This window comes from Mus caroli, chromosome 1 (assembly GCF_900094665.2).
Source record: "Mus caroli chromosome 1, CAROLI_EIJ_v1.1, whole genome shotgun sequence".
Classification (NCBI taxonomy): Eukaryota; Metazoa; Chordata; class Mammalia; order Rodentia; family Muridae; genus Mus; species Mus caroli.
Genome location: NC_034570.1, coordinates 142,517,234 through 142,534,849, shown reverse-complemented (window position 1 = coordinate 142,534,849; position 17,616 = coordinate 142,517,234). Strand labels below are relative to the sequence as shown.

General features: G+C 39.3%; 1 protein-coding gene across 1 annotated transcript in view; it reads right to left on the bottom strand.

The window, feature by feature from the left end:
- Edem3 (ER degradation enhancing alpha-mannosidase like protein 3) overlaps nucleotides 1–17,616 on the bottom strand; it is a 62,926-nt gene that overhangs the window by 43,246 nt on the left and 2,064 nt on the right. The window contains exons 2-4 of the mRNA XM_029475676.1: nucleotides 15,300–15,345; nucleotides 4,647–4,747; nucleotides 4,124–4,163 (exon numbers count right to left, since the gene is read on the bottom strand). Coding sequence (XP_029331536.1) covers nucleotides 4,124–4,163; nucleotides 4,647–4,747; nucleotides 15,300–15,345 — 187 coding nt within the window. The remainder of the gene's footprint in view (nucleotides 1–4,123; nucleotides 4,164–4,646; nucleotides 4,748–15,299; nucleotides 15,346–17,616) is intronic.

Sequence of the window (17,616 nt, the reverse complement as noted above, 5' to 3'; positions counted from 1 at the left end):
ATTCAGACTGGGTTCATAATAAAGATCCATCAAAGGGATTCAGACTGGGTTCATAATAAAGATCCATCAAAGGGATTCAGACTGGGTTCATAATACAGGCTGAACAACTCTAAGCCCCAAATCTGAAATACAAAATGCTTCAAAATCTAAAAATTTTAGGTTTTCAGTATCTCGCTGGCACCACTCGAAATGTTACAGATTTCAACTATTTTAGCTGCTGGATTAGGCATTCTCTGCCTGTAAAGCCTATAACATGTTCCAGACTTCTAGAACCAAGTGACTCAGATAAAAAGATTCTTTTTCATACATAGACATGAGACAGACAGGCATCTATAAAGAACTTTTCTTTTCCTACTTCTGGTTCTTCTACTTCAAATTCTGTGTATATCTGTGTGTTCGTGTGTGTGCGTGTGTGTAGCCCATGGCCAACAGTTGGAGCTACATGAGGTGAGCTCTACTGGGATCTGCTCTCTAAGTGAGAACAAAGTAAACAGCCATCCTGCGCTCATCAAGCACTGTCTATGAAACTACGCTCTCTTGGGCTTGCTCAGTGGGAAAGGCACCTGCTGCTAACCCGATGGCCTGAACTCAATCCCTGAGGCCGATAGGACAGAAGGAGAGAACCAACTCCTCCAAGTTGCACCACACATGGAACATGCACCCACATACATACACACAGAATAAGCAAATATATAAACATGTAAAATAAGAAACATCCTACTTCAGAAGAAAGTACTGTCGGGCTCAGTGTTCACCTGACTGACCCTAAGCCTTCGCCCTATACCACCCTCACTCTACAAATGTCCCACTGGCAAAGGAGGACATGTAATATTACGGTCCAGAACAGGCCCTGATTGGATTTCTAGTTTGCTCACATGAATTACCTGCGATTCAAGCCAAGCTATTCCATATTAACATGCCCTTCATCTACAAGGGAAGGAGGAACTACTCTAGAGCTGTTTTATTAAATGAGACCATGCACGCAAAACACTTTGGCCAGAGTGTCTGACTTGCGTGTTGAACAGCAAGTGTTTGATATCATTACTATTAATTATAATCAAGCAAGAGTAGACTTGTGACTCAAACAAAACCTCAGTGAGCTCTTGGGATGCGCTCCATGGAAAGGGGACACTGTCATTACAAAGGCCGCTCTCGTTTTCTCCATCTAAGTTAGGGATGTGATTAGATGTTATGTAGAGACCAGATGCAGTACTCGAAGTTGCCTTTGACTGCTTTAATCTTTTTCTTTGACAATACTTTGCAGCTTTTTTTCAATTTTGATCTGATCCTACCTTAAATGTGACAGATTCCCTAAGAGTATGTGCCTAAAATGCAAGTAACACTTAGGGTAAGTCTGAATTCAAGGAGAGTGGGGAAGCTGACTGAACTGACTAGTTTCTCTTGCCAGCGTCACATGCATTTAAGCCCCGCAGCAGCAAATGCAGTATGTGCCCTGCCATCTGTCCGTTTGTCTGTCCATCACTTAGGAATGAGACACACCTGCTCTGTCCCCATTGGCCATCCTTTTGCTTATGACCTTGTTAATCTTCTCTGTGGGTTACCTCCTGAGAACTCTTCTCACTTACAGCCACACTTCCCTGCTGCCTATCCCCGGAGCTGCTTCCCTCCAGCATACATCACAAGAGCACCAATGCCAAACTTGCAGACAGAACTTATCTTTGCCTGTGAGTAGCTACAAAACTAATTCTAACAGGTTCTCCATTTTCCCTGTTTCTTTGTCTCCTAACAAGTAACAAAAGGAGAGTCCAGGCTCATCTTTCCCCAGTCTCTCTTACTCTGTTTCAGGAACTGTCGCCTTTTCAGATCCCACAGTAATGTGGATGTACTCGTGCGTGTCTTAGCACCCAATTCTACGACAGCAAGTCGAAGCTAGCACTTTGAACAATTTAAATTTAAAAATTAAACTGTGGCAAGAGGAACTGACTTAACATATGTTACAAACAAAACAAAAGTGGTTGGGCTCTCTACACTAATCCCTACAATCTCTGTTCCATTATCAAATCGTTTAATTACAACACTTTTTAAAAAAATCAAACAAAAGGCAAACAATTAGAAATACTAATACTTGCATTGATTAAAAACATGCAACATAATGTCACCTCTAAATGCAGGCAACCCCATCAAAGTACTATACTTTTTTCCAGTTCTTCTGTTTAAACTCAAAAATACTTGGGATAATGATCAAAATGAACTTGTTTATTCCTAGTGCGATGATGATCTGTAGTTACTTTTGCTATTCCCACTTGAAATTAAGTATTTTACAAAGTAGTATTTCATTTATTGAGGGTGGATGCCTGTGTTTGTGTGTAGGCACAGGTATACCACAGTATACATGACTACATCAGAACAATTTGCATAAGTCAGTTCTCTCCTTCCACCATGTGGGTCCTGCTTGTCAGGTTGTTGGTCGTGGGGGTAAACACACCTTCTGAGCCATCTCACCAGCCCACAATAATTTGTATTTCTAACTAGATCCCAAATAATGCTGTTATTACTAGTCCAGGCATCTTACCTCAAGAACTAATGCCAAATTCTTTTAAAAGGTACAACCTGAAGAATATTATCTTTGTAAGAATTTGTGGCCACCCAATAAGAGAAGTTGATAGATTTTTAAATGTAGAAATGTTATGTAGCATGGAAACACCTTATATCCTTCCTGTCTGAAGATTTTATAAAGCAATAATGACAACCAAAGCCCATAGTCATGAAAATACACTAAGAACTTAGAAATGGGAGGACCTCTGAAGGAATGAAGCTGACAAATGAGGAAGGATGTTACCCTTCTCCAGTGCTCACTCACAGCTCCCATTCCTCATACCATTTGGTCTCCTAGATGACAGCTGTGCATTCAAGAGACTGTACAGCTCCAGGACACATCTTTATGTCTGCTGAGGTAGTTTGTGTGTTTTCTCTCTCTCTTCCCCGTGACCACTAAAGCAGAAATGCAGCATCTAACAGTATCTTTTTCAAAGTTCTTATAATGTAGTTTGCACTTCTTCATTCATCTTGAGTGAAGCTGTGACTATCAAATCTCCAGCCCAGCTGAAAGATCTAAACAGTCAGTTTTCCCCACAGCTACATCCAGGTCAGAGGGAAGCAGGACTGAGGCCTCACCAAAGCAGTCCCACAGCAGTGACCAAGTGGGCCTGTCTCTCTCTCTAAGCTGCTATCACAGTGAGATCTCTGTCCCAAAATTAAAAATGTACTGTTAAGGAAAATACAGAAACACTACCAAGAAGTAAAAGCTTTCTGTTACTTGAATGATATTTTTATCTTATTTTTTAGATTAATCAGCACACAGAGTATTAATTTAAAGTACATAAATTTAAAGTAAAGAAAACGCTTACACAAGCCAACATTCCACAATGGTTCAACAATGGTAAAAACCCTAAACAGACACCATTTCAGACCCACAGCATCTGGAACACACTCTTGCCCCTCTACACCACAAACAACTCTAAAACTAAGACTAATCAACACAATCTCTCGTATCCAGGATGAAAAGAAAAGACAAAGATCCCTGCTGGAAAAAACAACTTTTGCTTGTGCAGTTTCAGCTCAGGTGGAATAGCACCATGGAACAAGGAGAGCAAAGCATTTTTCCAAATTACCTTCTTTCAAAAGCTTTAACTTCCTTTTCCAAAGGGAGGGGGAAATATGTGATCCTATTTCTCGATGAATTATTTGAGTGTTTCTATTATGCTGTGTGACTGTATTTGACAACAATTTTTTATAATTGAGTGAAGTTCAAGCTTTATTAAGAAGCAAAGATTTGTGGGCCGGGCGTGGTGGCGCATGTCTTTAATCCCAGCACTAGGGAGGCAGAGGCAGGTGGATTTCTGAGTTCACGGCCAGCCTGGTCTACAAAGTGAGTTCCAGGACAGCCAGGGCTACACAGAGAAACCCTGTCTCCAAAAACCAAAAAAAAAAAAAAAAAAAAAAAAAAAAAAAAAAAAAAAAAAAAAAAAGCAGCAAAGATTTGAACATTTTACGTTCTTACGGCTTCTATTCCATACAAAGTATGCTGGTTACGCTTCCAATACTTGCATGTGGATATCATGAAACTTATAAAATAAGTAATTCCAAGAAAAATGGAACTTACCACAAGAGTGTCCAAAGAATCAATCAGTGTTAGGGAAAACCTAAGAAACAAGTGTAACAAGATCAGTAACACTAGAATTTGAAATGCTCAGTCCATGAACACATAAGCAGAATTATCTACATCCTACTGACTGGTAGTTTTAGTAAGCAGCTGCTCCATATATATGCATTGCAACATGATCAGACAATGACCAAGCAATATGAAACATCCTATGTATCACTGGAGATGAAGAAACTTCACGGGCTCCTTTTAGAACAAAACGTTAAAGCTCAATATTAGGGGTCCTAATCCAGCACCACAAATAAGTTAGTAATCATGAATCAAAACATAACATACATGCACGTGTGCACACACACACAGAGGCATGCATACATACGCATGCAGTGGCACATGTTTAAACAGTCATGTACAATAAGCAAACAAATGAGAAAGGGGTTCGAAGCCCCAGACTGACTGGATTTTCTCGCCTAGCGGGACCCAGCCACGCTGAAGGCCATGCTAGGTGCCTTGTGCTCATACTCACTTTCCCAAGGCGTCATCCACATCGCCCCGGCTGGGCTCCTGGCCTCTGACACGCCCCCGGCAGGTTAAAGGCATGAGCTCATCAGCTGGGTAGGCATGTTCCTACAGGAAAATCGTAACAAGTCACTAAAGAAGTGAGAGAATGGACACACCATTTAGAGAATAGGACTGATACTTAAAGGGTGGACTGTTTACACAATTTGTAGATAATTTAAATTTTTAATTTGAAATGTAATATATGCTTGGAAAAAAAGCATATTAAAATTTGTTTTAAAAACTATTAATCTGGCTGGGCAGTGATGGTGCATACTTTTAATCCCAGCACTCAGGAGGCAGAGGCAGGCGGATCTCTGTGAGTTCACGGCTGGCCTGTCTAAAGAGCAAGTCCCAGGACAGCCAGGGCTGCTCTATCTTGAAAAACAAAAAACAATAACAACAAAACCTGATAATCTGATTTCCCTCCTTGAATCTCACTCTAGAAGTGAGTGGGAGTGGGCTTTGTGTTTCAAAAGCCCACATTAGGCTTAGTCTGTCTGTCTGTCTCTAGCTGCTACTTTCAGATCAGATATGAGCTCTCAGCTACTGCTCAAGCACCATGCTCCACTGTCTGCCAACATGCTTCCGGCAGTGAGAATGAACTCGCCCTCTGACACTGTAAGCAAGCCCCAATTAAATGCTTCCTTTTATAAGCTGCCTTGGCTACGGATGGTGTTACTAAGACAACCTCCTCACCATGCTGGAATGTTTCAGAAATACTTTAATAATGAAATGAAATTATAACTGCTATTTATTGAGTCCATGTTTCTACCATCTATTCTATACATGCAAATAGTTTAATCCTCTGAAGGAGATTCAATTGTCTTTGTTTCATAGGGAGGACCCAGGGACATCACATAAGCCTAGGTTGAGCAGCTGCCCTGATGAATCCAGAATTTAAACCCAGGTCACCTGACTGAGGAGCCCACACCCTGCACAGTATGCATACATTTATTTATTCCTGTATGGGTAAACATGGAGGATGAGTTAACAAACAGCTGTGGACATATTCACCTTTCATATATGTAATATTTATGTGGATCACTTAAAAATAAGTATGAGTCAAGGAGATAATGAATTTTTGATAGCTATTACCAAGCAGGGTATCAATTTACTATTTATTTCACTCAGTATGAAATGATCGATGCTTTGTATTTTGCCAATCTTCTGGGTTAAGAAAAAAATGCTCCAGTACTAAGAAGGATACACATATTCTTATATTAGTCACTCTGGGAAAAGGCCTGTTTTTATCATTTATTTTTTAAAGGCGACTTCTAGTACCAAAAGAAATTCAAAAAACATGATTTGTTATAAGCAATAAAATATCTTTTATCTTTCCTTTGTTTAGTTTTTAATTTCTTTTTGTAGTGTTTTCACTATAAGCTTTAAGTAGGCAAATCTATTCATTTCTTCCTTCATGGTTTCTGGGTTCCAGGAATGCTACACCAGGCTACTCTGGGCCCTAGACACATTACTCATACACATTTACATACACTCATACATGCACACACACATATATATGTACACACATATATGTGTATACACACATATATACACACACTCTAAAATTGTTTTCTCTACATGGAATTTACTTTGTTTCAAATGTTTAATGCTATTCGTTCCCCCAAATGTCAATTTTATAAAGTCTGCTTTTTAAAGAATTCATTCTTTCTCATTTATATGAAATATATTGGCCAAATTATCAATGTAATTTAAGAAACTGGTTATGACAAAGGGTTAAAGATGTCAGAGAAAGTAATCCTACAAAGGAAATTCTAGACATATTTCATGACACTAAGAGAGCAAAGTATCAAATGTCTGACATCCATCCAGAATTAGAAGGGACTGGAAGGACTCCCCACACCAGGGACGACACTTGCCCTGGATCTCAGGAGAGCAAGCACTGCCTGACACAACAGCAAAGGGCTTACTTTCCACTTTTTAATACTTTAAATATTAAAAATGCTAACTATGCTGGGCGTGGTGGCGCACGCTTTTAATCCCAGCACTCGGGAGGCAGAGGCAGGCGGATTTCTGAGTTCGAGGCCAGCCTGGTCTACAAAGTGAGTTCCAGGACAGCCAGGGCTATACAGAGAAACCCTGTCTCGAAAAACAAAAACAAAAACAAAAACAAAAAAAAAATGCTAACTATTAGATTCGCTACTCTTCACTTTTCTCTGTACCCATCAGAGAATGTTGAGGAACACCACGTGTTTGGTGTTCTGTCTCTATTGCTCTTCTGCTATATACTATGAGTTTGGAGTCTAGGTAACAAAGGTGCATGAGAGACATAGAGAGACTCACACACACAACTGGAAATATTGCTGCTGAACTTTAAGAATTAAGAACTGTGCAGGCAGTTGAGTAATAAAACAAGTCACACACAGCACACACATCAGACTACTAATGAACACAGAAATACCCAGCAAGTGCAAACAGACTGCAGAACTGCGTCTTCAAGTTTCTGAAGGAAAGAAAACATGTCTGTCTTAAGCATTCCAGACTGTTCAGAAGTTCTCCAAGTTATGTAAAGGAGGAGACAACCTACCACCTATAGAGAAATACAACACCTATGACACCTTCAAACCCAGGACACTTGCTGAAGAAATCAGACAACCAAGGCAAAAATCACAATCAAAACTCAGGCAAGAGGAATAATAGAGGGATGTGGGTCAGCCCCCCTTGAGGATTCTAACACTATCCATCTGGGGACTGTTCCCAGACCACAGTGTGAATATGAGGAACCTTCAAAGCTCTTTGCCGAAGTCTCAATTATGGGAGACGGAAAGATGGAGCAGCAGTGAAAAGCACTTTGTTTGTCCTGGTTAGTTTCTGTCAACATGACCCAAGTTACAGTCATTTTTTATGAGGGATTCTCAATTGAGAAAATGTGTCTGTAGGGTTTGCTTTTAGGCACGTCTGTAGTGCGTTTTCCAATTATGGTTGGTCTGAGCGGGCCCAGCTCACTAGAGTTGGTACTGCTGTGGGCAGGAGGTCCTTGGAGTATAAGAAAGCAGGCTGAGCAAGCCAGGAAGCGGCACTCTGCCTGTGCATCAGTTCCCACCTCCAGTTCCTGCCCTGACATTCCTGGATGATACACTGTCAGAACAAAATAAATCCTTTCCTCTCCAAACTGCTTTTGGACATAGTGTTCTATCACAGCAGTAGAACCAGACTAAACAATTGCTTGTCCAAAGGACCCAGATTCAGTTCCTGGCATCTGCAGGGTGGCTCACCACCACCTTTAACTCCAGTTCTAGGAATCTAGCACCCTCTTCTGGCTTTCAAGGATACTGCATGAACATGGTGCATACATGTGGGGGAAAAACATTTATACACATAAAAATAAATCTTTTTTAAATTCTAAAGTTTCCTATACACATGAGTATGTGGTTACAGTCATCAACACTGTTTATACTTCTTAGCCTACTTTTTAGAAAAATTGAATGTTCCATGATGATTCATCCTGAGATGGTTCTAGGCAACAAATATTTTGACATATTTGGAATCCATGTACAGTCACTACATTCTGGATCTCAAACTATATTTTTTAATTTTTAATAATACACACTTTCAGCATAAATTCTTAATTAATTTTATGTGTCAATCTCAATACAACCAATTCTCCAGAATGCTTACAATTTGATTACTTTGTTTTATATTTAACACATGTAAGTTATAAAAGTTAAAAAAAAAAGTTTTAAATTGCTTTAATAGTTTTAAAGTTATTTTGTAAAAAAGACAAAATATTATTAATTTGATGGCAAAAAGTTCCTTACTATTTTAAGCTACTGTTTAGAAACCTCACACTACTATTTTTAGAGTTCTAGAAAACAAAAACACAAATGCTTTTATCTGAAATTAAAATTGAACTCCAAATTAAAAATGAAAATTCAAATCCTGAACCTATCTAGATAATAAAAATATCCATAGCAAGTACAAGGCAGAATAATCAAAGTAGCTCTGAGCTAAGGTGTAAAAATACTTCATACCCTTTGTCTGAAGATTAAAGGTAAAAATAAAACCATAGCCTTTCTTCAGGTTAACCACAAAGCACACTCCAGAGAGTTTGCATAAGGCCAGAGCAAGGAATACGTGTCAACAAACAGCTGCAGCAGGCTTCAGACAGCTGTGTGAAGCACAGTAAAGTCTCCTCTTCACATGTTGATACAACCAAGAGTCAGGATAACACTTAACAATTAATTATAAGTCAGAAATGAAACTTAGGTGATGCAGAGTCTGACAGAAACTACGTAGAAAATGCACCAGACTAGAAGCACAGGAGAAAAAAGAAATTACAAACACAAGCTAGTAGATTCTCCACAATAGACTCTCAATTTACCATGGCTTTGAGGCGATAAACTCATCTATACAGAATCAAGTCAAAACGCCAGCCCAAAGACGTTTTAGTAACACTTATTATCTGTTAGGTAAAGGAAGGGCATTTTATCCTACTAAAAACAACTAAAATCATTAATCATATTATAGAGCCTAAGTAGGTAGAAAAATATTCATAGATTAAAGACTTAATATTAAGACATCAGTTCTCAGCCAGGTAGCAGTGAGGCACAACTTTAATCCCAGAGTGCAGGAGGCAGGAGCAAGTGGATCTCTGTGAGTTCAAGGCTTGGTCTACAAAGTAAGTTCCAGGCCAGCCAGGGCTGTTACACAGAGAAGCCCTGTCTCANAAAAAAAAAAAAAGTAAGAAAAAACAGAAATCAATTCTCTACAAAAGCTACATATTGGGTATTAGGGCACACACCTGAAATCTCAGCACTTGGAATTAAGAGGGAGAAGGATCAGAGGTTCAAGGTGATCTTTGACTACACGGTAAATTCAAGACTCTTTCTCAGAAAAAGAAGAGAGAAAAAAAAGAAATTCTCTCCAAATTGTTCTATTGACTCAACACACCCCAAACAAAAGCTGGTGACTGTTTGGGTAGAAATTGGCAATATGGTCTTGAATTTTACATAGAAATGCAAAAAAAAAATCTAAAATAGCCAAAAACAGTCCTGGAAAAGAAAAGCAAAGCTAGCAATTCACACTGCTGAGCTGAGAATGCATCTCAAGGTTACAAAAAGTAGGCCAGTGTGACATTGGTCTAAAGGAGCAACAACAAACAGAGTGTAGAGAGACCCATCTACCTACTCACACACACACACACACACACACACACACACACACACACAGAGTCAAAACAAAGCATTTCTTTTCACACAGGTGTCAGAGAAATTGAACAGGAGCAGGCAGCTCATTACAACAATGCTGGTTTAATAACTAGACAGTCACATGTGAAAAAACTGCAAGTCAACATTTATCTCATCATACGCAAAAACAAGGCATAAGTCTAAGTGAATAAACTAAAGCTATAAAAACATTAGAAGCAAAAAAAATTAAGTTTTGTGACCTTGGACTTGGAAAGGTTTTGTTTGTTTTTAGGAGACTATAAAAGTTTGATTTTTTTAAATAAAAAATTAAATCAGACTTGATCACTTTTAAATTATTTTACTTCAAACATCACTGTTAGGGAAATTAAAATTCAAAGTACCAACTAAAAAATATCCATAAAACATGATAAAGATTTCACACCTAGGTTATAAAATGATTTTTACAACTCAGCAATAACAGGACAAAGGACTTGATTTTAAAATGAAAAAATAATTGAAACAGATGCTTTTTCAAGAAAGATACATGAACAAAAAATAAATGCATGGGAAGATTTTCAACCACATTAGTCACAGGAAAAGTGAAACACTACCACACACCCACTAGAACAGCTAAAATTAAAAGATGTGAAAATGGCAGTCCTTGAGAGGATGTGTAGTAACTGAACGCATGCACTGCTGGTGGGAAATGCAAACTGAAAGCTGTGACGTCTGTTCCACACTCAAACTCACACTCACAGATGACCTGGCACCCTCCATAAACACTCTGTCCCTAGGTTCATCTTTTTGATGAACAAGTGATTAAAAAGAAAAGCCGACTATAGAGCTTCAGACGGGAAGACAGTGCTCTAGCCCAGTGGGTCTCCACCTTGCTAACGCTGTGACCATGCAATCCTGACAATGTGGGGACCTCCAACCATGAGGCAGGTTTCGTTGCTACTTCATAACTGTTATTGTGTCACTGTTATGAATTTTAATGTAAATATCTGATATTTACATTAGGCAACAACTGTGAAAGGTCGTTTAACCCCCAAATGGATCTCAACACTCAGGTTGAAAACCGCTGTTCTAGAGACAAATGCCTTGGAACTGCATTTCTAAAAGTGACTACAACATGTGTTGTGCATACTTTGTAAAATAAAATTTTAAAGGGGGAGTAGATGGACATAAATCTGGAACTCCAAAGTAATGAATTTAAAATGCATAAAAATCTAAAATAGGTCTTACGGCTTAATGATGAAAGTTACTCAATTGGGTGTGATGGTGCACAGCCCTAATCTTAGCACTTGAGAGGCTGATGCCCAAGTTTGAGGTCAGCCAGTGCTACACAGAGAGTTCAAAGCCACATACGGAAACAATCTCAAAACAAACAAAAAGCTTATTTCAGGAAACCCAACTTAAAGTGACTGTAGAATTAGGCGGAATCTACCAGCTGAAGGAAAGGGTGCTCTCTAGCTCTTTCAAATTCTATATGTAATATTTAGAGGTCTTCAAAAGAACATGTTCTGCATACAACAGTTGGATTGCCCAGAGTAGCCAGGATAAACCCTGAGAATCAGATATCATAAGCAGGAACAGCCCTGGTACATATTATATCATCTGTATTACTGTGCAAATTTAACTTAGTACAAACATGCAAAACCTGTTACGAGAAGCCTTAGAGTAACTATGGTCTAGGGCTAAGTAAAATTATGCAAGAACTGCCAAAATAAACACCAAATTTCATGTGATTTGGAGAAAAGAGAAAGCCATCTGTGCAGTTAGTTCACCGATGGGACAGTTAGTTCCACCACTGTCTGATGGGACTAGAGATCTGTCAAACAATCATTAGAATGTTACTAGCCATGGCAATCACACAGAAATCAGAGAATGTCTTAGGATAACTCCAGGGATCGCAGAGAGGTAGTAATCTACTCAGAGCTGGCAAGATGTTCTATCAAGAAACAGTACATGGAGAATCTTGTATTTCATTAGCAGATAGAAAAATGAGTTCAAAGAGCACATGCCCAGACAGTGACAGAAGTGTGAGCTGAGAAGTTCTCTGTTCAACCTAGACACACAACTGGGTTCAAATCTAGATGAATTTTAGGAGAGAATTTTCTCTTTTGCTGGTTGTTGGTTTGGTTTTTTTGTTTTTTGGTTTTTGGGGTTTTTTTTTGGTTTTTTGGGGTTTTTTTTGAGACAGAGTTTCTTTGTGTAGCCGTGTCTGTCCTGGAATTCACACTCTGTAGACCAGGCTGGCCTCGAACTCAGAAATCCTCCTGCCCCCACCTCCCAAGTGCTGGGATTAAAGGTGTGTGCCACCCCTGCCCAGCTTGAGACAGGGTCTTAATCCTGGTTGGCCTAAATCTTGCTGTATAGACCAAGCTGTGCTGGAACTTGTAGCAATCCTCCTGCCTCTGCCTTTTAAATATTGGGATTGGAGATGTGTGACACTACATTCAGCTTACAAGAGAAATTTCCATCTCTGCCAAATCATACTTAAGTTCTAATTACCAGTCGCACTTACACCCAGTGCTTCGGAATACTTGCCAGATACTAGCTCTAATGAGGCAACCTGTGTAAAATGAAGACAGACTTGCCTGCCCAAGAATGTAAGGCTGGTAAAGAACTGACTTCATTTTACACTGATAAGAAACCAGGCTGAGATCAGGTGACCCTCCTTCCCTTCTTAACCAGGCTGGTAGGGGGCAGAGCTCCGTAGGGTAATCTTCTTCCAGGTCTCAAGTCCATGGTCATAACTACTTCATACTGCCCATCTTTAGAAAATACCACTTGCCGGGCGTGGTGGCTCATGCCTTTAATCCCAGCACTCGGGAGGCAGAGGCAGGCGGATTTCTGAGTTCGAGGCCAGCCTGGTCTACAAAGTGAGGGCCAGGACAACCAGGGCTACACAGAGAAACCCTGTCTCGAAAAACCAAAAAAAAAAAGAAAATACCACTTTCTTCCCGTGGGAGCCAAGAAGATTCAAGGAGATGTTGTAGCCTGCAGTATGTAGAACAGACTGAGGAGCAACACTGCACACAACTCGTGAGAAATGAGGGCAAGCTCTCTACATTATTAAAAGCCTATCCAGTAGCAGGCACTTAACATTTAACATAGGCAGCCAATACAAGAAGTTTATGGATCCTGAAATCCTCCATAACTTTCCATTTTAAAAGAAGTTTATTAAGTTTTTTCTTTACTTTAGAAGGCAAAATATATTAAAATAATCAAATGCAAAAATATGTCTGATTTCATTTTCACAAAAAATCAATCTAGTTCTTTAAAAAATATTTAATAAGTACTTAGGTGTTCAAGTACCATCCTAAGCACAAGACATATAAAAAACGACTTTATTAAAAATTAATTATAAAGAAGGGTGTCTCTGTTTTAAAGTCTTATGGTCTCCAACAGTCCTCTCCAATGATCCCCATTCTACAAGACCTGACTCAAAGGAGTTAACTTATCAGGTTAGGATCTAAGTGAAGAAAAACCAACACAGAGCTGCCATCCAACCCATACGTAGTTACTTATAGCAAAGTTACCCACGTAGGTTACATTAGGAATTGGGTCATGAAGTCTTGTGAGGGCTGTCCTTGATGCCCACTCTATCACAAACCCATTGAATACATATCCATAGACGTTCTGCTGTACACTTAGAGGGGTGGGGGGTATATTAAAGATACCATACTTTATAAAGAGAAGTTTCTAAGGACTTGGAAGCTCGGTCAGTAAAGTGCTTGTCCCACAAGCATGAAGACCTGAGCTCAGATTCCTGAGAACCTACACAAAAAGCCGGACATGGCAATTCATGCTAGTGATGTCAGCACTGGGGAGGCAGAGAAAGGAGGACCCCTGGGCTTGCCAGTCTAGCCAGAGTGTGAGTCAGCTTCAGCATCAGTGAGACCTTGTCTCAAAATACAAGGGGCACAGCAACTGAGGGAAAGATCCAGTGCCAATCTCTGTCTACCATGCACACACGTGAACACACACGTGAACAGATATATACACTCAGTGAATATAATCTTTAAGGAGAGGGCCCTACTTAGAGTAAAATGTGGTAAATCCATTTGGCTGTCTCCTATTTTACTCAACTTTGGAATCAAAAGTTTACTTGCATGAGCTGGCTACATGAGCTGGGGGTCTTGTTGGGGTCTTGTTAGGGGTCCATTTGGCTATTTCTATACCATAACTAGCCTCAACTTGTTCAATTACACTTCCCCTAAACAAAATTCATGAGTAAATGATTCTGAAAGAAATACTAGAGGAGTAGCTACTGTTACACTGAGCAGTAAGTTTAAAACCACGTTTTCAGTGTTTACACCCAAAGCCTCCTAACAATCGGGTTCTAGAAAACCTACAGAAAGTCAAGCCTCGCTCTAGCCAAGCGATGGTAAAAGAGAAGGCGGCTATCAAATATGAAATTAAAATATAAAAACAGGGCCTGGGAGAGAACAGGTGGCTGAGAGCATTCACTGCCCTTCCAGAAGACCTGACTTTCACTCCTAGCGCGCACTCTGGGTGGCTCCCAACCTTGTCTGTCACTCCTAGCCACTGGAGGCTTTCTTCTGGCCTCTGTGAGCATTCACACACAGACATATATAAAAAAATAAAAAATAAAGAAAGAAAGAAAGAAAATACAAAAATATATAAAGGGACTAATGATATTGATATGTAATGATATCTGTCCTATATAAGTGAAAATAGATTTACTGAATCGAGTGGAAAGTATCTTTAAAAGAATTAGAGTTAGCGCTCTGTCAAATTTTGCTAACTATACTTTATTAGGCTATAATCATAGGAAATCTCCTGGTATATTTTAAATGCAAAAACAAGGAAATGAGAAGAAATTTTCAGCATAACTTGATTAAACTCTTTATAAAATTATAGAAATTTTTATGCAAAACTTCCTTTTGAACTCTTAAAATTTGCTTGCTATGTTCTCTCCCATTCTGTACCACAGAGCCTGCTTCTCTTCCTGAACAGTGGAAGCTGCCACTGCATCTCACAGTAGCTCTGAAACTTTTAAATACTGGCTCAGCAGAAAGCAAAATGCGTAATTCAGAGTCCACATCAAAACGTTTGGACGTGAGCTAGGTGATATTATCTCTAATGCAATGGTTTGCTTCATAGGTCTGTACAGTAAGTTGTAGTTTTCCTAAAGGACATCCCTTACAGCCAGACACAACATCTTTTTCCTCTTTACCTATGTACATTGTCAACTGCTGCCAGAACCAAAGTAAACTGCTTACACACAAAGTTTCATGATCTGCTTTCAATTTCTTACCTACTCAATAAATTGATTCCATATGAATCGCCAACAGGAATGCACTGCTAGCTTACATTTGTCCTGCTTTTTTAAAAAAGCTTTATTTAAAAATATACATTAGTAATTCAGGTTTCAAAACTTCCCAGTTACCTGTGTATAGTTAGCTCATATAAGCGGTATGCACAGATAGCTTCATACTTACCATATAGTTGCCATAAGCATGATCAAACATTTCCAGGACTTGATTTCTAATTGTGAAAAAAACAGAGAGGGAGAAAAGTTATTGTATATTCTATCTACTGTACTTCAGGAACATAATTCTCCCTCATAAAAGCACACTAATAAAAACATAAAACAAGCTAGGATACCACAAAGAGAGTAGAGTAATAAGCCTCTCTTACCTCACCACAAGGAACTGGGCCAAGATTTTACTAGTCCTAGACCTGGCAATTTATATAAAACTTCTGGGTTTTTTTTTTCCTAAGAAAACTATTGAATGATCCATGTCAGAATGGCAGAGAAGGAAAGCAGGTCTTGAAAAAACCACTACCATTATTAACATAATTATGTAACTTACTCTTGGAGTGGGGCGTTTCTAGACAACTCAAAGCAATAGTTATTAGCACCATTTACTGCTTAGTCTATGGAGTCTACTAAGGGCAGTAGGGGAGGGGGTATACCATTATGAAATAAAGACATTTTCTCAAGCCTTTGCCTTGCCCGTTAAACTGAGTAAAACCACTCATGCCTAGTTAAGTGCATACTGTATACACTTTCTAATGTGCTCTGCTCTCTTCAGAGCACTCTCAAAAAATAGAATTCACTTCAAAAGTAAAAATTCTAAGGCTCAGAAGGGAGTTAGAAGGGAGACTTCTAGCTCTCAGGAGGTTAGGGCCGAGGCTGATCCTTAAACAGGAAGCAGAGAAGGGAGGGAGAAAAGAGGAGAGAGAGACTTGTATCAACTTCCAATACAGCTGTTTGAAATGGAGGTTTCAGGTGCCCAAACCAGAGTCTCAGAAACTGAGAAATAAGTCTTACAATGAAGTGTAATTACAAAAGCTAATGTGAGAGCCAGACAGGGCCAAATCCAATAACTAGCAAAGGAAAACACTGAAGCAAGTCTTAAACTAGCACTTCTCCTCCCAACGTTCCAGATCCTAAAATCAGGGACAGAAAAGGTAGTAAAGACAGTGACTGGCTCGATTTCCCCTTCCTATTGTACTACACTGCCACCTTCAGAACAGTAAAAGATGACTGTTGAGAACAGTGAAGCTTACAGGCAGGAAAGATCTAACATCCAGATCCTGGCTGTAATGACCAGCAAGGTCAAGCATCCTTCATTTTGATGACCTAGATACGTCCTGGCAACTTTTATGACTATTTTAAAACACTTACCCATAAAAACAAGTCCTTGGTGGCAAGATGGTTCGTTGGGTAAAGGCACTTGCCGCAGAGCCTGCCAATCTGAGTTTGATCCCAAGAACCCACGTGGTGGAGAGAGATAACCAATTCCTGCATGTTGTTCTGTGACTCCACGTGTCATGGCACACTTGCACACTGGCAAATGTAGTTTTAAAATTCTTCCTGGGACTGGAGAGATGGCTCAGCGGTTAGGAGCACTGACTGCTCTTCCAGAGGTCCTGAGTTCAATTCCCAGCAACCACATGGTGGCTCTAAAATATCTGTAATGGGATCTGATGCCCTCTTCTGGTGTGTCTGAAGACAGGCAGTATATTCATATACATAAAATAAATAAAATCATTCTAAAAAAAAAATCTTCCTACTATTGTGTTAAAATATTGTACATTTACACAGATCCAGAGAATTTCAGAATATTAAGCATTATCTTAGAGAATTCCTCATCTTGCAAATGATAACAATCTCTCAAACATCTTTAAAGTCAAGGCCCCACAAAACCTGCAAGTACTAACATAAAAACGGGATATGCTAACTTTTCCTTCTCTGAAGTAGAATAAATGTTTGATTAATATCAAGAAGGGAAATCTCTTGTCTCTGGGAATGCTACAGCCTAGAGGTGGATCACAGGTTTTAAAACCTCTAACTGGCTAACTCAACTTTGAGAGCTGTCAATTTTCCAAATTATGAGTAAATTATGATTGCATACGAGGGCACACTTTCATCTCTGCAACAACCAGCAAGTCCCATGACATCAACTTCAAAGTGGACCTAGCTACAGAAAGGCACAGTGACTGTATTCAACTGTTAAAAAGTCTCTATGGTTTTATATCAACTTAGTAACTGTATAAGACATATTGGAAATCTGATCCTCCCCATTTAAAAATGTTTTTCATTCCAAAATAATTTCTAAAAATGGTTTTCTAAAGTCACCCTGCCTCCCAACATCAATAGAGAAAGCACTGGTTTATATTCTCTGTTAACTAAAAATATTAGCAAGATCACTTCTCCTGAAAATAATTTTTCCCTGACAGACTACATATGATCAGATATTTGAGTGCAAGCAACTGAGCAGCTGTTCACAATTCCAGTGGGGGGGGGGG